The 21,702-nt window shown below is 36.2% G+C and overlaps 1 protein-coding gene across 2 annotated transcripts; it reads right to left on the bottom strand.

The window, feature by feature from the left end:
• Positions 1 to 1,003: 1,003 nt before the first annotated feature.
• On the bottom strand, positions 1,004 to 21,233 carry LOC125662105 (uncharacterized). 2 transcript variants are annotated; one of them, XM_056147856.1, is made up of 5 exons: positions 20,536 to 21,233; positions 13,200 to 13,301; positions 9,843 to 11,529; positions 3,806 to 4,079; positions 1,004 to 2,549 (listed from the first exon to the last, which is right to left on the bottom strand). In XM_056147856.1, exons 3-4 carry the CDS (start codon positions 11,494 to 11,496, stop codon positions 3,817 to 3,819), a joined length of 1,917 nt encoding a protein of 638 aa, XP_056003831.1. In that variant the 5' UTR covers positions 11,497 to 11,529; positions 13,200 to 13,301; positions 20,536 to 21,233; the 3' UTR covers positions 1,004 to 2,549; positions 3,806 to 3,816. The 2 variants fall into 2 exon arrangements, with proteins under 2 accessions (XP_056003831.1, XP_056003832.1); XM_056147857.1 differs by lacking the exons at positions 13,200 to 13,301; positions 20,536 to 21,233 and adding an exon at positions 12,080 to 12,200.
• Positions 21,234 to 21,702: the final 469 nt, after the last annotated feature.

The raw sequence follows: 21,702 nt of genomic DNA, 5'->3' as shown, positions 1-21,702 counted from the left end.
TTCCTGGCCAAGTAGTTTTTGAGAAGAATATTCTAAAAGATTTTCACAAACTTTGATCCCTCTTGTGGCCCCATCCTATCCCTGGGGGCCATGATTTGAACAAACATAAACCTGAAATATGTTAGGAAGCTTTCATGTAAATTTCAGTTTTTCTGGCTCAGTGGTTCTTGAGAAGATTTTTAAAGATTTTTCCTATATATTTGTATGTAAAATTTTGATCCCTATTCTGGCCCCATTCAACCCCCGGGGGCCATGATTTGAACAAACGTGAATTTGAAATATGTCAGGAAGCTTTCATGTAAATTTCAGCTTTTTTGGCTCAGTGGTTCTTGAGAACCTTTTTAAATTACCCCACCCTTTTTTTTTTTTTACATTTTTGTGAATATCTCCCCTTTGAAAGAGAGATGGTCCTTCATTTGAACAAACTTGAAAACAACCTAAGGATGCTTTTGGCCCAGTTTGGTTTAAATTGACCCAGTGGTTCTGGAGAAGTTGAAAATGTAAAAAGTTTACAGACAGACAGACGACAGACAACAGGCAATCAGAATAGCTTACTTGAGCTTTCAGCTCAGGTGTGCTAAAAACTCATCTGGGCTTTAAGCTCAGATGGTCTCATAAAATATAAAATACCTGTCTGCCTTATCAAAATTGGAAAATTTTGACATGAGAAAGTAGTTATTAATTTGTTTTGGCCTTTTGTAAAATATACATGTGGCTTCATTACCCCAAACGCTATCATTGTAAATCTGTTGTAGAACTATATAAAGAGCATAGAACAATATCTTTACTTGAAAGATTTTATGGTCATTATTATAAAGTATTCTCGACGGAAAAGTATGGTTGCGTTTATGATACTTTCCGGTCAAGATGTCTTTACAAAATAACAACCACATCTAACACTTAAAGTATTTGTTAAAGACTCTTTACAATGATGTATACCAGGTTTGATAGCAGAGACGCATTTTGTTTCTGCCAACAGTGACAAAATAACATCAAACAAGTCTGATTTTTATGTGAAATTATTATATTCTGGTGTAACATTCTTTAAACAACGCAATGTCAATAACAGATATACATGAAACTGGAGATCTAACTTTATCAAACTTTCTGATGCAAACATTGAACTAAATCTAGTAATATACAAAATTTCTGATGCAATCTTCAAGCTAAATGTAGTAATATTCAAAACATAGATTTACAAACATCAAACTACACATAAAACTTAATATACAAAATTTCAGATACAATCATTAAACCAAATGAAGTAATATACAAAATTCCGATACCAATATATATTTTTTTCATGATAAGCATGTTACATGCATAAAACTGTCTATACAAATTCTGATACAAACATAAAACTGTTTTCACAACACGTGTATTGCACACTGGGGTCAATGTTTTCCTTGTTCTCATCAACAGACACCAAACACAATACGCCGGTTTCGAGATACGTCCGAGTTATTTCCCTTTGGAGAACTCTCATACTTAGTAAGGTGCAAAACAACTTGTTTACAAGCGGGAGTGGGACAGATAAGTGAATCTGTTAAGTAAGTTTATCATACACAGTTTCATCACCCAATTTCGACTGATACACAAACTAAGTAAATGATAAGTATTCAAGAAGTAATTAAATACTTAGAATTCTTGATATATCACGTTATTTTGTTGCTCCTAGCTATCATATCCAGGACATTGCTTGGAAATATAACATTGTATTTATGGTTCCACTTTAGTAAAACATTTCTTTTGATAGTATTTTAAATTTCCTACATCAAGTATTTAATAAGAACTCGGTTTTTATACATTTTATCGTCTTTCTCACTGACTGTGGTACCACTCTGCCCCACCTAAGGATTCAAAGTTCCACTAAATGCACCTCCTACACAGGAGAGCTCTAATATCGAAACTGGCGTATTACGTTTGTGAAATCTGATTCATGTCCTCAAGAGGATTCACTCAACTTAAAATTAAATTCCAAACAGAAAGCTGCTGCCTCCCTGAACTATATTGCAATTTCAAAGTCCAAAGCTTTTGTCTTTTCAGTTACTGATAGATTGCTTTATTCTAAGGTTTATCAGGGATTCTATTTGGGAACACAAGTGCAGAGTGGAAGATGATGTGGTGATGAGATATCAGTGGCCTGTTAACATCAATGTATCAGGTGGAGAGTGGAAGATGATGTGACGAGGTGTTGGTGGCCTGTTAACATCAATATCTCAGGTGGAGCGTGGAAGATGATGTGGTGACGAGGTGTTGGTGGCCTGTTAACATAAATGTCTCAGGTGGAGGGTGGAAGATGATGTGGTGACGAGGTGTTGGTGGCCTGTTAACATCAATGTCTCAGGTGGAGGGTGGAAGATGATGTGATGACGAGGTGTTGATGGCCTGTTAACATCAATGTCTCAGGTGGAGGATGGAAGATGATGTGATGACGAAGTGTTGATGGCCTGTTAACATCAATGTCTCAGGTGGAGGATGGAATATGATGTGGTGATGAGGTGTTGGTGCCCTGTTTAGTCACAGCAATCCCCCCTTCGTGCTGACATCTACAAAACATGGACAAATTACCATATATCTGTTTTGATTAAAGAAAAAAACATCCTCTCCAAAACAAGATGCCCATGGTCCACATTGCTAATCTGAGTCATCTTTGCCCCTATCTAAAGATTTTTCCAATATTTATCATGAAAAACGTTGGTCCCTTGTGTGGCTAAACATAGTCGGGGGAGGGGGGCATGATTACAAATCTAATATCTACACTAGGTCAGGAAGCGTTCATGTGAATTTCAAGTCTTCTAGCCCAGTGGTTCTTAATATTTTCAGATATTTCCCCTACATATTTGTATGTTAAACTTTAAACCCCTGTTGTGGTCCCATCCTACCCCCAGGGGCCATGATTTTAACAAACTTTAATCTGGATTATGTCAGGAAGTTTCGATTTAAATGTAAAGTTCTTTGGATCACTGGTTTTTGAGAAGATTGATTGATTGAATATTGTTTAACGACCCTCTCGAGAATATTTCAGTCATATGGAGATGTCACCACTGCCGGTGAAGGGCGGCAAAATTTAAGCCTATGCTCTGCCCTTATGGCCATGATTTCAACAAACTTGAATCTGCACAATGTCAGGATGCTTTCATGTAAATCCCTACTTCCTACTTCCCTGGGCCAGTGGGTCTTGAGAAGAAAATTTTGAAAGATTTTCCCTATACATTTGTAGGTAAAACTTTGATCCCCTATTGTGGCTCTATCCTACTCCTGGGGGCCATGATTTTTATAAAGTTGGTTCTGCACTATGTCAGGATGATTTCATGAAAATTTCAGATCACCTGGCCCAAGAGTTCAATACTTTTTTTCAATGGTCCATCCTATTTTTGCATTTTTGTAATTATCTCCTCTTTGAAGGGGACATGGACTCTTATTTAAAGAAACTTGAAAGACTTTCATCCAAGGATGCTTTATCCCAAGTTTGGTTGAAATTGGCCCAGTGGTTCTGGAGAGGTTGAAAATGTAAATAGAGTATGCTGACACCTACACCACTGACAGACAGTGGACAAATTTTGATCAGGAAAGCTCACGAGCCTTCGGCTAAGGTGAGCTAAATGAACATGTTAAGAAAAAGTTAACTATGCAAAATTTTAAACGAGATAGGCAATTCTAGTTTTAGGTTCTGACTATTTCAATTTGAAAATTACTAGATCTCAGTGAAAGCAAATTATGCTTGAATTTCAGGGCCAGAAATGGCACTTATTGGACCTAGTCCTTTCCTTCAGACAGATCTGTATTATCTTAATGTAATTACCCAGACATTTCTTATTCATCTTCATTCTCGCTGGTCTCCTCTACATTCCGATCATCGTTTTCCTCTACACCATTATCTTTACTGGTTTGTGATTCAGCAGTGTCCTCGTCATCAGGATCAGATTCCTCGCTGCTATCCTCAGACTTCAGATCCTCGCTGTTTTCTTCAGACTCGGACTCTCCACTGATTTCCAGCTCTGATCCCGATTCCTGAACCTCCTCATACCCATAACTTTCAGAAGCTTCTGTGATCTGTTCATCTCTGTCTGGATTATCTGAAGTTTTAATTAGGATCAGATATAGACATTGAAGCATTTTGTCTAGTGTATGGAGGAGTTTGAAGCAAGTGAATTCTCTAGAAGTGGGCCCAGTCTACCACACAAAATAACATTAGTTCTAAATACTCGTGACATTAATTGTAAGTGATATACATTATGTGATTTGAAAGATGAGAGACCCATGGACCATATTGTTTGTCTCATCTTTTATGTTTCCCACCTGAAGTATATCAAACATTGTAAATAAATACTGGTCTTATACACAAAAGTATTTCATTCAAATAAAATCAGCATTACAGGTGTGTAATTCAAAATTGAGTCTTAGTTTTCTCAGCACTTGATATTGACTTCCGTTTCTTATACCAGTGGATGACCGGTCACAGTCGCTCAGTATATCCCCAAATCTTTGATTCCGTGGGCATAAAAAGAATGATAGACAGTATTTTCAAAGACAAGATACTTTATCAGTCACCTTAGTATTACTTATAAGTATCACTACTGACTAGGCCTTAGGGCTACGTAAAACATATTGTCTTAAAACTTAATCTAGAAAAAAATCCAAGCTCAGTTCTATTATTCAGGAACAGTGTAAAAGATGGAGTCTTAAAACTTGAATGACCCCCAAAAGTGCTTATGCTGATGAAATACAATACATAATATAATATGTAAGATTATTACAATATGACTAATTAGGGCCTGTCCTAGAGTGAAAACCCAGGAGTTGGTTGCGAAACAATGTTGTTGATAAAGACAATATACATATAAAACTTACACGGTACCAATTTTGATGCACCAGATGCGCATTTCGACAAATAATGTCTTTTCAGTGATGCTCAACCGAAATGTTTGAAATCCGAAATAACAATGAAGTTTTAGAGTTATTATAGGGAAAACAGTGTGCCAAAAAAAGTGGAGTCAAATTCGTCCAAGGATCAGAGCTATGCGTGAGGGAGATAATCCTCAATTTTGAAATTAATTTCTAAATTTTATAACAGCAATTAAATATTAATCTGTATTTTCAAGCTAGTAATGAGGTACTTAGCTACTGGGCTACATGTATAAGGACTGCCTATCTGTTTCTGGTGTTGGTGGCCTGTTAACATCACTGGGCTACATGTATGAGGACTACCTATCTGTTTCTGGTGTTGGTGGTCTGTTAACATCACTGGGCTACATGTATGAGGACTACCTATCTGTTTCTGGTGTTGGTGGCCTGTTAACATCACTGGACTACATGTATGAGGACTACCTATCTGTTTCTGGTGTTGGTGGCCTGTTAACATCACTGGGCTACATGTTTGAGGACTACCTATCTGTTTTGTTTCAGTTTAATATCAATAGCAGTAAAGATGTTTTCTAAATGTTTTACACATATACGCTATATATACATCAAGTTTATCACCATCATGGAGTCAGAACCTCTACTCCAGGGATAATCAAATTTAAAATTTCATTAGAGGCCTTCCTATTCTACATGATTATACATTAAGTTTACCTTGCAAATGTGCAGTTGTTGAAAAGGGTATTGCATGTGGGTCAATATGTGGCAGTTTCGTAAATTTTATTTAACCCCTATGGTTCTAGGAGTGCAGAGTTCCTAAATTTATAATACATGTCCCCTGGTCCCAAAGATGCTTAAGCTACACATGACAAGCGATGTTTGTAAAACATATATGCAACTAATGGTGTTAAAATTAACAAGAGGCCCATGGGCCGCATCACTCACCTGTATCACGTTGGCTCATATTTAAAGATTTTTCCAATATATTCGCATGTAAAACTTTGATCCCTATTGTGGCCCAACCTACTACCAGGGGCCATACTTTTTTTTTTAAAAATTGAATTTGGACTATGTCAAGAAGCTTTCGTGTAAATGTAAACTTTTCTGGTATACTGATTTTTCATCAGAAGATTTTTAATGATTTTTCCTATAAATTTGTATGCAAAACTTTGACCCGTTATTGTGGTCCCATCCAATCCTCGGGGGCCATAATTTTAACAAACCTCCATCTGCACTATGTCAGGCAGCTTTCATGTAAATTTGAACTTTCCTGGCTCTGTAGTTTTTGAGAAGATTTTAAAAAAAAGTTCCCATATGTTTGTATGTAAAATTTTGATCCCCTATTGTGGCCAAATCCTATCCTTGGGGCCATAATTTTGAGAAACTTCAATCTGCACTATGTAAATAATTTTTGTGTAAATTTCAGCATCCTGGGCCAGAAGTTTTTGAGAAGATTTTAAAAGATTTTCCAGATATATTTGTATGTAAAACTTTGATCCGCTATCGTGCCCCATCCTATCCTAAGGGACCATGATTTTTACAAACTTCAATCTGCACTATGTTAAGAAGATTTGCTGTAAATTTCCACTTTCTTGGCCCAATAGTTTTTGAGAAGATTTTTAAACATTTCCCCTAAATATTTGTATGTAAAACTTTGATCCCATATTGTGGCCCCATCCTACCCCATGGGCCATGATTTAAAGAAACTTGAATATCTGCATTATGTCAGGAAGCTTTCGTGTAAATCTTAGCTTTTCTAGCCCAGTGGTTCTTGAGTAGAAGGTTTTTAAATTACCCCACCCTATTTTTGCATTTTTTTCATTTTTGTGAGTATCTCCCCTTTGAAAAAGGCATGGCCCTTGATTTGAATAAACTTGAAAGCCCTTCACCCAAGGATCCTTTTGATTCTCGAGAAGAAGTCGAAAATGTAAAAAGTTTACAGAGAGACGGACGGACATACAACAGGTGATCAGAAAAGCTTACTTGAGGTTTCAGCTCAGATGAGCTAAAAGTGTTAAACACATGTATCATTTCATAAATAGTTGTATTACCAATTCAAAATATTGAACAGACAATATCTTCCTATGTCAGGAATGGATTTACCATGTGACCTAAAATTAAAAGGGGTCATCTACTCCTTATTTTGTACCAGAGTACCAAGTTTGGTGTCAATCAATCAGATAATTATCAAAATATAGAAGCCAATATATTACTATGTCCAGTTTAACCCTTGACCTTTAACCATATGACCTCAAAATCAATAGGGGTAATCTTCTCCTAAAGATGTACCAGTGTACCAAGATTGATGTCTGTCAAGCGAAGGGTTTTCAAGATATTGGGTAGACAGTATATTCTTAAGTCCAGTTTGGCCCTTGAGATTTCAATATATGGCCTCAAAATCAACAGGGGTCATCTTCCCCTGAAAGATGTACCAGTGTGCAAAGTTTGATGCATGTCGAGCAAAGGGTTCTCACAATATTGAGCGCACAGAACATTCCTATGTCCAGTTTGACCCTTGACCTTTGAATATGTGACCTGAAAATTAATAGGGGTCATCTACTCCTGAAGATGTACCAATGTGCCAAGTTTTATGTCTGTCAAGCAAATGGTTCTCAATATATGGAGTGAATATTATATTCCTATGTCCAGTTTGACCCTTGATCCTTGACTATGTGACCTCCAAATCAAAAGCGGTCAGGTTCTAGTAATGATGTACCTGTGATGTACCTATGTATCAAGTTTGATTGCTGTCAAGCAAAGAGTTCTCTAGACATGGAGTGGTCAATATATTCCTATCCCCAGTTTGACCCTTGATCTTTGACCACGTAACCTCAAAATCGGTAGCGGTCATCTACTTTTTGGGATGTACAAAGGTACTAAGATGTCTGTCAAGGAAAGGATTCTCAAAATATTGAGAGTATATTTCTATGTCCAGTGTAGAATTGACCTTTCGACCTAAAAAACAGTAAGGGCCCATTTCTGCTTTTAACCAAATTACGATCAAATGAATGGTTCTAAAGATATTGAGTATATTGACCAACAGGTGCAAAACAATATACCTCTCTACTTTGAAGGGGGGGGGGGGGGGGGGGGGGGGGGGGGGGGGCAATAAGAATAATTGAAATGCTAGAATTTTATCATAAACTAAAAATTAAAATGTTCAAATCTTAACATTTTTAACAAATAGCGGCCGACAATGCCTACTGACCAATTGCAATTGGTCACCTGAGCTAACTTAATGAAATTACGATAAACGTCACAAATACGATATACAAAATCAATTGTAATTCATTAATTTCATTTAAAAAACATTCAGTGTCGATCTCCTATTGAAATAATTCCATTCTAACTACATTTGTATTTGTTTCTACCTAGTTTACAAGACTCAACTCAGAGTGTTATCAGAACTTGAATTTTAAAAACAAAGTAGATCAACATTCATCATTTATTTAGTTTCAAGGGGGTGGGGTGTTAATTGTTTTGTTTTTGTCAGACGTTGACTTTTGATACAGACCCCTAAGTTCATGATAGCTATTTCACAAAAAGACTGGTGTAATGTACATACTCAGTGTCAAACCAGTACACAATGTAGATTTTGTCCACACCTGCTACAGAAACATACAACATCACACCATCACAGAAACATACAACATCCCACAAACCAAAGCTGTGTCAATATCACTGATATTTACAAAGTAGGATAGTTAAGTAGAAGAAATAGATTATAAACATGTCAAGTTTTAAACTGGCAATGATCAATGTTCTACAAATCTCAACAAGATAATAATTGTAACAGAATGCTGTTAATAAAATCTCCCCATTGAACACCTATTGAATCCCAACCCAAAATATTAAATAAAACCATTTCTCCTCATCTAATCATTGCCCCCATTGTAATTAAAATTAATTATATTATATTATTAATATTATTCACTTAATGTAATTATAACCCACATCATTTAACATTAAACCTACACACTAAGTTAACCTTAATTATCAACCACATTTTAATAACAACCTAACTCCTCGTCTAATTATATCCCATGTTGTAATTAAAATTAATCACTAGTTGTAATTAAATCCAACATTGTAGTCAAAATTAAATATTACTTCTAATCATAACCCACATTGCAATAGAAACATAACTCCTCCTCTAATTATAACCCATTTGTAATTAAAATTAATTCCTAGCTCTAATTATAACTCACATTGTAATTAGAAATAATCCCTAGCTCTAATTATAACTCACATTGTAATTAGAATTAATCCCTAGCTCTAATTATAACTCACATTGTAATCAGAATTAATCCGTAGCTCTAATTATAATTCAAATTGTAATTGTAATTAATCACTAGCTCTAATTATAACCTGCAATGCAATCAAAATTAATCCCTAGCTCTAATTATAACTCACATTGTAAAATTTAGAATTAATCCCTAGCTCTAATTATAACTCACATTGTAATCAGAATTAATCCCTAGCTCTAATTATAACTCACATTGTAATCAGAATTAATCTCTAGCTCTAAATATAACTCACATTGTAATTAGAATTAATTGATAGCTCTAATTATAACTCACATTGTAATTAGAATTAATCACTATCTCTAATTACAACACACATTATACATGCTGTAATGAAAACTAAACATTACCTATAATTATAACCAACTTGTAATGAAAACTTAACTCCTCCCCTAGATATAACCCATACTGTAATTAAAATTAATCACTAGTTCTAATTATTATGATTATAACCACCTCGTAATTAAAACCAATCAACACCTCTAAATATAGCAACATTGTAATTAAAATTAGATAGGATCTCTAATCATAACCTACACTGTACATTTTTTAAAACATCACTATCATAATAATGTCATAGCATAACAATAATTTATAATGGATTCCTGTGTAGAATTTAATGTTATTTATACTGACTGATATAGTACAATAAACTACAGTACTACTAGTACTTACCAGTCAGAGAGTACCTCCTCTGTAGATATCTATATACAGACACTGTGTTGGTGAGGTATGATCCGACCCAGAGAAGGTGAGTTTTATCATCATAGTTCAGGCTGTGTGGTTTGTTTATCCCGTGTTGTCGTGTCAGTAACAGAGACAGGAAGTGACCGTCCTTGTCAATCATCTGTACTGTGTCGGTGTTATAATCACACACCAGGATGTGTGACAGCGCGTCTGTACAGATTCCATGTGGATTTAGTGATGATCCTGATGGAGGTCCTGTGTAGGAGAATCGATGTCTCCCCCCGCGCTCTGTCACCACTACAGCACCACGACGCCAGTCAGACACAATAATATCACCGTTAGTGTTCTCTGTGATATAGAAAGGTGCACTATACATCGTGTGACGTTTGTTGTCGTGTTGTATGGTCAGGATGTGTTGACCACTACTGTTGTACCGAGTTACCTTGCCTGTATCATAGTTACACATCCCGACCATCAGATCTCCTGTGGACGGGGAGCAGTACACACACCCTGGTTCCCATGGATATGTATACTCTATCTGTGTGGTGACTGTTTGATTGTTCACAGACAGTTTGTTGATGTTACGTTTCCTGTCTATATAAATCAGTTCACCAGAACTGTTCACTGTGTGTCCTCCTATTTCATACCATGATGTTAAATCTGTCTCACGGTGTATAGTGTCTCCTGTTGTGTCTGTCAAGATGAGATTGTCCCAATCAGAGACCCAGACCCGGTCTGACATCACACGAGATATGTGTAACACCTCACTAACACCTGTCACACAGACAGACGTGTGTAATACAGGTGTGGACATCAGTTTCACACACTCGTCTATTCCTACTTGTCGTTTTCCTGTTGTCATTTGGATTTCTGGGATTCCCCTCAATAACTGACTGACATCCTCCATGTTGAATCCCTCAGTCAGGGACAGCAGCAGGTGTTGTGGAAGATTAGGGGTGTCCTTTATCTGGGGGACACGACTGGTCTTTATAAACAAGAGGAATTGTACCGCTCTGTTTGCTGATTGTTCATATCTGTCTTCATAGTTCTGTATGTGGGTGAGGTGTCTGTTCATTTTTCTCTTCTGTTGTTGTATTCTATCAATCCATAAACCTCGGTATCTTGTTTTAACATCACATACCGCAGTGTCAATCAGATCCTTCAGTCTCTGGGCTTTTGTTGACATCTGTGATTGACGGTGACAGATTTGTGGGGGACAAGTTTGGATATCAGTTTGGATTCCTGCCAGGAGAACACGACAGTTATAGAGAGTCTCACTTCTGATGTTGTCAATGATTTCTCGGTGTTGTTGTCGCTTTGTTTGATAGGCTGTTCTAATGTCCAGTATTTGGTGTTTTCGGTGCTCTAAACATCGGAAACAGACAGAAAGTTCACACGACTGACAGAACATTTCATAGAACCTGTCTGGATGTCTGACACAGATCTCTTGTCTGGGGATGTAGTTAAACTTCTCACGGTAAATCACAACATCATGGTGTTTGGTATGTAGATCAATGACATGTTTCTCTTTACACTGTAAACACAGATCACGTTTACATGTGTTACAGTAAAACTCAGTGTCCCCCTGACATTGAGAACATTGTCGTACTTTTAGCTGAGTGCTGAGTCCTAGTGTGTCCATGATGTGGAGGGTCTGGGTCTTTAGGAACACAATCTACAATAATTAAACTGACATGTAAATATCAACCTATTCACAATATACATTTATTTCACACATTCAAGTGATCTACATATTTCACACACTGGTTGCAATTGACCTGTTTTTTCACATGTACATTTCTTGAATGCTAAGGCCAAAAATATAAATGGTTGTGTTTCCACTAATATTCAGTCAAAATTAGAGTAACTTGGTAGGAAATTAATTATATTTGTTACATCTAAATCCAAGACAAGAAGATGTTCTGAATTCTGATTACAATTTCCATTCAATTAGCAGATCTATTGACATACTGAAAACAAGGGGTTCATTTTTCATATAGATACAGTTGTTGAATATGCTTTGATACTATTAAGTCATATTCTAAACTATATTATTACCAGGGTCATCTCCATCTTTTTTAATAATAATTTTTTGGAGAAGATGTCAAAAAACTTCTAGGGTAGGGGTATAATTTAGAGTCGGTTGTATTAGTGGAACAAAGACATGATTATTTTCGGCCTAATCAAACACATGTAGTTCCATGCTCATGGTCCACAACGCTCACCTGAGTCACCTTGCTGATACAGAGATGTGACTGATCAGCTTAGAACACTGATAGTGGGACAACAATGATCCAAGACCTGTCCCTAGACAACTGTATACACTACATGTCTTAAGATGATTGTATAATCTGTAAAATGATTTCATTTGTTACTAGTACTTTGTTGTTATTATAGATATCTGATTTAGAGTCTAGCCTAATAATTCATATGTCTGAAGTAGCAGGACTCTTGTTGACCTTTGACCTAGAGATATGATATCTATGTGTTTTTTCTATTCTGTATATCTAAGGTAAATTCTAATACTCAGCAGCAGTGTAAAGCATGTTGTGTTCTTAATACACAAATGTCCCTGTAGGTACTAATGACGGAAGCCTTTACATGTTACATTTAACATTACATGACTGATTGGGACCCGGCTATGAGTCAGAACCCTGGGGTTGTAGAATTCACAAGTTTGGTAGATCCCCTTTTGCTTTTTCTAAATGTGCATTTAGTTTTCATACAGCATCAGCAAAATTAAACGCAATCCCATAATCGACATATGGAACTAAAACCCATATCCCTGAGATCATGACATTTACAATTTGGGTAAAGGGCTCCTGCTAAATACTTTAATATTTAGTTTCAATGTAGTATCAGTAACCTTAAGATGTGCTATATATGCCAAGTAGAGCCCCAACCTGGAGTCAAAAACTTTACCCAAGAAATGTACAATTTTGGTACAGGCCTTCCTGCTTTACATTACTATGCATTTAGATTTCATTACAGTTGTACAGTTGTAGAGGAGAAAATTTGTCAATTTCTATCAGTTTTAATTTGAAAAGAATTGGAATGGAATTTATTCATAAGTTAAAAAATATGCAATTACTAACACACGACGATGGCTGCAGATATTCAACAATAGGTCACCTGAGTGACTCAGGTGACTTAAAAATGCCCTTTGGACAACAGCAGTTTAGTTTGATCTTTGAACAATATGTTGCCTACAGCTTCAGACAACACCTCATATTCCATTCTTGAATCAAACAAAACAGATGTTGTTCTCGGACCCAGTCAATAAATGTATAATTGTAAGTCTTCTTGACTGTTAAGAAATCTGCATGTTTAACATAATATACAAACCTATACAGTAACTTGTTGATGGTCCAATCCAAACAGGAAGTCAGATTTTGATTAATGTTGAGTCCCCCTACTTAAGGATACTCTGTGTGGTCAAAACTGATGCTGAAGAAGGAAATATGAAAAAGTTACAAAGGAGTGAAACATTGAGAAGTTAAATACAGCATTGTTTTTTTTTTCACAAGAAGAACAAGTTAAATGTGTTTGACAAACAAACAAACTTTGAATAAAATATTTTCATATGAATTTTTAACTCAAGGAGTAGAAAAAACTGAATTAAATCATAGAATTATTTTCCCCCACAAGAACAACAAGTTTAATGTGTTTTTGAAACTCTATGCCCCCAACTATGGCTACGTTCAATATTTGCAAATTTGACTGTGACCTTCATTAATGACCTTGACCTTAATCATACACATCAACTTTCCTGGTTTCATTGTGAAATTTACAGTTTTTGAAGTGTATCTCTAAATTATTGATATGTACATAAAATCTCAACGTGCACAATTTCTTCACATCTTTTAATGTTAGACGCAATGACCATTATATAAATAACTGATATGTTTCATTTCACTGACAGTAAGAGTATGGATAGGATAAGTAATGACCCGGTGTACATTGACTCGGGTAGATTAACACAGATAGGATAAGTAATGACCCGGTGTACATTGACTCAGGTAGATTAACACAGATAGGATTAGTGATGACCCGGTGTACATTGACTCGGGTAGATTAACACAGATTATTTAAATTTGATCGATCCTCATGTGATATCATGGGTTTTTGCAAAATCTTTATCAAATTAAACTTTGCACAAAAATTGGTAAACTATTGATACTGAAAAAGTGATATTTTCCATAGATAAACAATAATTTATAATCTAAAACAAGAAGCCCATGGGCCACATCGCTCACCCGAGTCACCTTGGCTCATATTTAAAGCTTTTTCCTACATATTCACATGTAAAATTTAAATCCCTAATGAGGCCCCAACCTACTCCCGGGGGCCATGAATTTCACAAACGTGAATCTGCACTATGTCAGGAAGCTTTCATGTAAATGTAAACTTTTATGGCCCAGTGATTCTGCAGAAGAATTCCCCTATATATTTGTATGTAAAACTTTGATCCCCGGAGACCATGAATTTTACAAACTTGAATTTGCGCTATGTCAGGAAGCTTTCATGTAAATGTAAACTTCTTTGTCCTATTGGTTCTTAAGAAGTACTTTTAAAACGATAATTTTCCTATATATTTGTATACAAATCTTTTAACCCTATTGTGGCCCCATCCTACCGCTGGGTAGGGGGGTGGGGGGATGGGGGGTGGGGTGGGGGCATGATTTTAACAAACATAATTCTGCATTATGTCAGGAAGCTTTCAGGTAAATTTCCACTTTTCTGGCCCAGTAGTTCTTGAGAAGAAATTTTTTAAAGATTTCCCCTTATATTTATGTGTAAAACTTTGATCCCCTATGGTGGCCCCATCCTACCCCCAGGGACCATGGTTTTGTTAACCTTGAACCTGCACTATGTCAGGAAGCTTTCACGTCAATCTCAGCTTTTCTGGCCAAGTGGTTATTGAGAAAATCTTTAAAGATTTTCCCTATATATTTGTATGCAAAATTTTGATACCCTATTGTGGTCCCATCCTACCCCCGGGGAGCCATCATTTTAACAAACCTGAATCTGCAGTATGTCGGGAAGATTTCTTGTAAATCTGTACTTTTCTATTCTAGTGGTTCTGGAGAAGATTTTCAAAGATTTTACCTATATATTTGTATGTAAAACTTTGATCCCCTACTATGGCCCCATCCTACCACCAGTAGCCATGATTTTATCAAACTTTAATCTGTACTATGTCATGAAGCTTTCATGTAAATTGCAGCTCTTCTGGCCCCCTGGTATTTGAGAAGATTTTTAAGTGACCCCCATCCTATTTTTGCATTTATGTGATTATCTCCCATTTGAATTGGGCGAGACCCTTCATTTGACCAAAGTTGAAAGCCCTTCAACCAAGGATACTTTTGGCCAAGTTTGGTTATACAGTAATTGGTCCTGTGGTTCTGGAGAAGAAGTGGAAAATGTAAAACTTTCACAAACAGACGGACAAACAGACAATGGACTACAGGTGATCAGATTAATTGATTGAATATTGTTTAACGTTCCTCTCGAAAATATTTCACTCATATGGAGATGTCACCACTGCTGGTGAAGGGCTGCAAAATTTTAGGCCTATGCTCGGCGCTTATGGTCTTTGAGCAGGGAGGGATCTTTATTGTGTCACATTTGCTGTGACACGAGACCTCAGTTTTTGTGGTCTTATCCGAAGGGCCGCCCTATTTAGTCGCCTCTTACGACAGGCAAGTGGGTGCCAAGGACCTATTCCGAAGGGCCGCCCTATTTAGTCGCCTCTTACGACAAGCAAGTGGGTGCCAAGAACCTATTCTAACCTGGATCACCACGGGATTCAGGTGATCAGGAAAGCTCACTTGGCAATCAGAAAAGCTCATTTGAGCTTTGATCTCATGCGAGCTAAAACTGTTGTCAAGGGCAGTAACTCCTATCCTGGTTATTTCTTTTACTGCATGCCTATTATACAAGGTTTCCCCATTATCCACAATTAATTTATACATATTTATTAATTAGCAGTTTGTTTTTTAAACTGTTGACATTTAAAATTTGTCATTTTCACAAGTTTTTATCTATTTTGATTATTCTGTATAACAAAAAAGTGGGATTTTCGTGTGTTAACATATATTTCTGTTTTAGTATATCTGACATCTTTAAAACGGTGGCAGCATGAACATTTTCTTTGGTTATTAAATAAATTTGAATACATGCATATTGAGTGGAAATAAATACATTTTTTCCTACTTTCAACCATTAATATTAATAAGTCACATGAGGATCGACCCTCGTTAACATTTGTATTCTTTTGTTATTATTTTTAGCAGTCTGACAAGCTGATTGGTAAAACAAGAAGCCCATGGACCACATCTCTCACCTGAGTCACCTTGGCCCTACCGCTGTTCAGGTGTTGGAATTTTTAAAAGATATTTTAATCAATGTTTATTCCGATGAAAATTTTTTGACCCCCCCCCCCCCCCTCTCCCTATCTATAGTATCTATATACTAAAGTATGAAAGCCCTAGCTTAAATAATTCAAGAAATATTTCTAAAGATTTTTCCATCTACAGAGCTGCCAACATTATGAAATGGAAAATAATAAGGTGGGGGTCAGGGGGCCGCCTAGCTTCTGCAAGAGATCTTTTATGAATAAATATGTAACCTGAGCAATTTTAGGCATACTTCAAATCCAAATTTAATGAATTTAGACTGTATACGAATTGTTATGCATTTTACAAATGCAAAAGATCAAATACATCTTTTATTGATTTTACTTTCTAAAACTTGACGTGTAAAAAATATTGTTACATTAGTATATTATATAATTTTACAGTTACTGTGTTAGTTATTCTGGCAAGTGTTTTAATGTCATTTTCCCTGCCGTGAGAAATGTTGAAGTTTATCAAACAGATTGTACACTTATCATACAAACTCCTTCTTTCTGACTTTGAAACGAATAGATGTTTACAGAGTACTTGCATATTTTTCTTTGAAAATTTTGGCTCTCCTTTGGGGGAGTATTGTTGTTATTTCCATCAACACATGCCTTACGTTTAGGGCTATTCCAGAAATAAATACATGTGGGGGTCGGGAGGCACCTTTTGTATATACCAAGCACCCATAAAAAAAATAAAAAATTACCCCATGACCCATTAAATTAATAAACTCATTTTACAATGACCCATCTAATAAAAAAAAAAAACTAACCAGACCCACCACAAAAATATTTTTAAAAATGAAAACGGTACAAATCTCGCGAGGTTTTCGGGACAAACATTCTAGTCAATGACGCGGTAATGCCTGTGCGACATTGTATCACAGTAGTTCTGAAGAAACGATGTCACATTAACAATCAAAGGCATCTATGGCGGGAATGTTGGAAAGATTGGGAGTCCAAACGATGCTATTATCATGAAATGGGTATGGATATGTTTTTCCACGAATCGTTCGTAATCTAATGGAGCCCGCGCCCGGAGGCCTCTATATCACCATCACACCGACTGATAAATATAACGCATCGGTACCCTCGTATAAATCAACTAAGGTTTGCCCATATTTATTAGAAAACGGAATACCTATTGGTTTCAAAATATTCCCCAAATCGATGCACTGTAAACTGTAATAATCTACAGAACAGAGTTCGCCGCCATCACCTCCAAAGGGACCCTACTAAACGCGCCTCTAATTTGAAGAGTGCCGTCATGGAAAGTTATGCGCTGCAAAGAGCGACAACTCCAATAGTTCTATGTTACTTCCGATTTCGAAAACAGCATTTCGAAAGCACGTTTTCAATTTTCCCTCCGACGTTTTGTAACCAACACGACAAGAGCGACAATAAAAATATTCTGAAAACTCAACACCCACGTGGCACAAAATAAAACAATAGAAACTACCCACTACCCATGATAAATATTTTTTTAACAGTCCAACCACGGACCAATTCAAATATGAAAAAATACGACCACCCATACAAAAAAATATCGTTTGCCGCCCGACCCCCCCATTTGATCATTTCTGGAACAGCCCTTAGTAGCAGCTGCCATATTGTTTATTTTAAAGCATTAAAGGACACATCTCATGTTTTCAAAGTATACAGATTTATTTGTATTTTGTCTTCCTTATGCTTATAGAAATTAATTATAATAGTTCGTTCGCTGAAGTATTGTGATAATTAGCCACAATACAGACTTAAATCTAAGCCCTGATTTCAAAAAGCCTAGTTAATTAGATTGGTAGTCACGTGGTACAGTGACGTCATATGCGACCTTCGTCGATCAACTTGTTGTAAAAGTAGTGTTAGATATGTTTAAAAACTCGGGTTTTAGGGGCCTAATTTATTTACCATGGATAACATTTATTTCGATGTTGACAAATTTCCCGGGTCTTATATCTTTTACCCACCAGTGCATACAAATAGCGACCCAAATGTAGCAAGGAAAGCGAGTATGAAATCTGCATTTTGCGAGTAAATGATGTTTACATTGGATCACTGTCTAAACACTATTTGGTAATGCCATTTCTGTAAACAACTGTAATTAGAGTTGTTGCTTTTCTAAAATAAACAGTGCAATTATTATTAAATTTATTTTTGGAGAAGTTAGATAGGTCTAAATCATGATACGATTATGTATCATTGACAACTAGGACTACTACGAAAGAAAAAAAAGTAATAATAAAAATGATCAAACTTATTGTGAAAATCACAATTCTTTTAAATTATTTTATTCAATTTTATTAATCATTATTATTTTTTATCTACACGTTGTTACTTAGGAAGTGGGAGCGCGGCGTGCTGTTGTTGTAAACACGTACATGTACGCGTTCCTTAAAAAAAATGAAAGCATTATAATTCAATTCAAAGTTGGGAAATATCATATTTTATTATTTATAATTGAAAGTTCAATTATCTTTTATCTTTAAATTTCTTTTTTTAAACTACCAGTTGGTAGACACTGCTAGCAAAGTTCTACCTATATGTTGTTACAAGGTGAAGGTCAGTTGGTGCGAGAGTGTATTGAATTTGAGAACAGAACGGAAAGCATATGCCGTAGACCTATATGTAACAGTGCGTAGCTTCGATAGAACCATTTTCTCGCAGTTTATCTACGTCTTTGTCCAAGTGCTTGTTTGAAAAAGTACAGGACCAATTCTACTAGGTTTTTTAAGTCGTTGTGCCGACAAAAAGTATTTACGTCTTGTCCCTCACACCTTCCTTCGAAAATTGAAGAAAACATAGTCCAAATCCTCTCTACGGACAGCAAGTACACCCTTAAACGGCACAAAACACCCTAATGCAGTGTTATTTACAATCCGTTAATGTGATAATTGTTTGTTTGTCAATTAAATCTAATCTGTTTATGAAATGGCCAACAACTGTTTTCAAATCGTCTCGCTCGAGGTCGCATATGACGTCACAGATAATGGCGCGTAAAATACGAAGAAAATATGCATATCGCAAGATTTGAAGTTCATGGCTTTCAAACTCGAAAACTACGCAAACTGTTTCATTTAAAACACACGTAAAGTAGTTTTAGGCATGAAATGAATTAATTTTGCTGAAAAAATTAAAAAGTTTAAAAACATGCGATGTGTCCTTTAAAATGATCGAGATTCTGTATATATATATAGACTATGCAAACAAACGGAGTAATGACTATGGCTTGTTTATTATAAAAGTAAAAACCAATGACAGACAGCCCTAAAACTTTCGAAATGTGAAATAGGCGAAAATCGGAAGATATATAGTGAAATCGCAAGACACATTTTCGGTCCTAAAATCGTAAGCCTTACACCAAACTCGTGAGGGTTGGCAGCTCTGTATCTAACAGCACATAAAACTTTGATGCCCTATTTTGGCCTCACCCTACCCCCTGGAGCCTAGCCTATGAATTGCACAAACTTGGACCTACCCCATGTAAAGAAGCTGTCATGTAAATTTCCACTTTTCTGGCCCTATGGATTTTTTAAAGAGTGTCCCTTTTTCACTCATACAAAACTTTGATCCCCTATCGTGCCCCCCCCCCCCCCCCCCCCCCCCCCCCCCCCCAAATGAATCTACCATGTCTGAAAGCTTTCATGTAAATTTGAATGTTGTCCCATTAATCCTTAAGAAATAAGGAAAAGATCAGAAGATTTTTAAAGATTTTCCCCAAATATTCCCATGTAAAACTTTTACCCTATTGTGGCTCCAACCTACACCCGGGTGCGGTGGAGTGGTAGGGGGGGGGGGGCATGATTTTAACAAACTTAAATCTACATGATGTCAGAAAGCAGCAATATCAATTGGAACTTTCCTGGTTCAGTGGATCTTGAGAAGGAAATTTTTAAATAACACCACCCTATTTTGCATTTTTTTAAGGTTATACATGGTCCTTCATTTGAATAAACTTAAATCCCCTTCATCCATGAATGATTTGTGCCAAGTTTTATTGAAATTGGTCCAGTGGTTCTGGAAAAGAAGATGAAAATGGGAAAAGTTTACGGACAGACCGACCGACAATAAGTGATCAGAATAGCTCAGGTGAGCTAAAAACAAGTTCACTTACTCAATTATTTCTCAAAGTGAAAATGATGTAATCTACTGCATAATCCGTTATTTCAAGGTAACAATGAGTTGCAGACAGACAGACAGACAGACCAAAAACGGTTTCATTGACATCAAAATACACAGACACAATTCTGTGTAGATGTATGTGTATATAGGAACCATTACCCTTTTAATATCACCTTCCTTTCCTCAGTAATGCAGGACCTCATGGGAGTCCAGTGTGAACCTGAAAACATCAAGTGATAACATTTATTTGAATATCACCATGGTGATCAATTCACTTTGATCAGAAACATTTTCTCAGAAAACAAAACCTTGACCAAGCTCACTGCTAATCATGTACTGCATTGAAATTCAAACTTCAACTTAACAAGAGGCCCATGGGCATTAACAGTAACCTGAGTATCATACATGTATATAGGAAAGTGTTGTCTGTTGATGAGTGATTCTTTTAAACACGAAGAACCGAATGAGCTTCAGATTTTGTAATCAATTATTGCATATATCTGTTTGTATGCAATTTTTGTCACAAGTATGATTTTTTATTCTCTTCTTATTACAAAGTTGTCCACTAGATACAAAGTGGGAGGGACGGACAGAAGATAGATGTGTAGACAGACAGACACGGTGATTCTTACATCTAAACCTAGTCTACAGGGGCTAATTCTCTGAACTTCATTTGTTTATTATATATTCAGAGGTAAAAAACAGATTTTCAAGAATACAATGTAGTTTTTTTTCACTACCATTGTTTGCTTTCTAGGTTTTATTGTACAAGGACTTTATGGAAGAAGTGAGAGGAGTTGACATAAAATAACGTAAACAAGTTAACTAAAATTAAGAGTATCATGTGGTATCACTAAAAATAACCTGTTTGAGTTATCAACAGTACCACACAGTATTTGATAAAGAACAGGAGCAAAGAGAGGTAACTCATTGTGACAAAAATATAACATGCATGCTTTATTTTTTTATCTTCTAATAACGTGTTTGCATTATGGCCATGACTGTTTGTCAAATACTCTTGAGAAGTAAGAGTTGCTGGATTTTCAGATATGAACTTAAAAATGGAGGTTCCTTGTCACATCAGACATTGACATGTTAAATAACCCTCACTGCCACAGTCCTGAGAACTAAGTATAGGTCTAAATTTGTGGTCCTTCATTTACAGCTGGTGATGACTTAGTATGAATGAGAATTTCTTGAAGCGATGTAAAGCAAACAAACAAAACAGTATCACTATCTGACAAGTTTGATTGTTTGATCCTTTAAATGAAATAATGCACCACAGGGGTGCAGGAGTCCTGAAATTTACATTGTCTGCCCCCCTTG

This window comes from Ostrea edulis, chromosome 8, assembly GCF_947568905.1.
Source record: "Ostrea edulis chromosome 8, xbOstEdul1.1, whole genome shotgun sequence".
NCBI lineage: Eukaryota > Metazoa > Mollusca > Bivalvia > Ostreida > Ostreidae > Ostrea > Ostrea edulis.
The sequence above is the reverse complement of the archived record's forward strand: the minus strand, read 5'-3'. Positions and strand labels throughout refer to the sequence as shown.

Coding starts and splice junctions, on each gene's coding strand:
- LOC125662105 (XM_056147856.1), bottom strand. CDS start 11,496: ATGGACACACTAGGACTCAGCACTCAGCTAAAAGTACGACAATGTTCT. Junction 4,080..9,842: donor GAGGAGGTACTCTCTGACTG/GTAAGTACTAGT, acceptor TTAAAACTTCAG/ATAATCCAGACAGAGATGAA.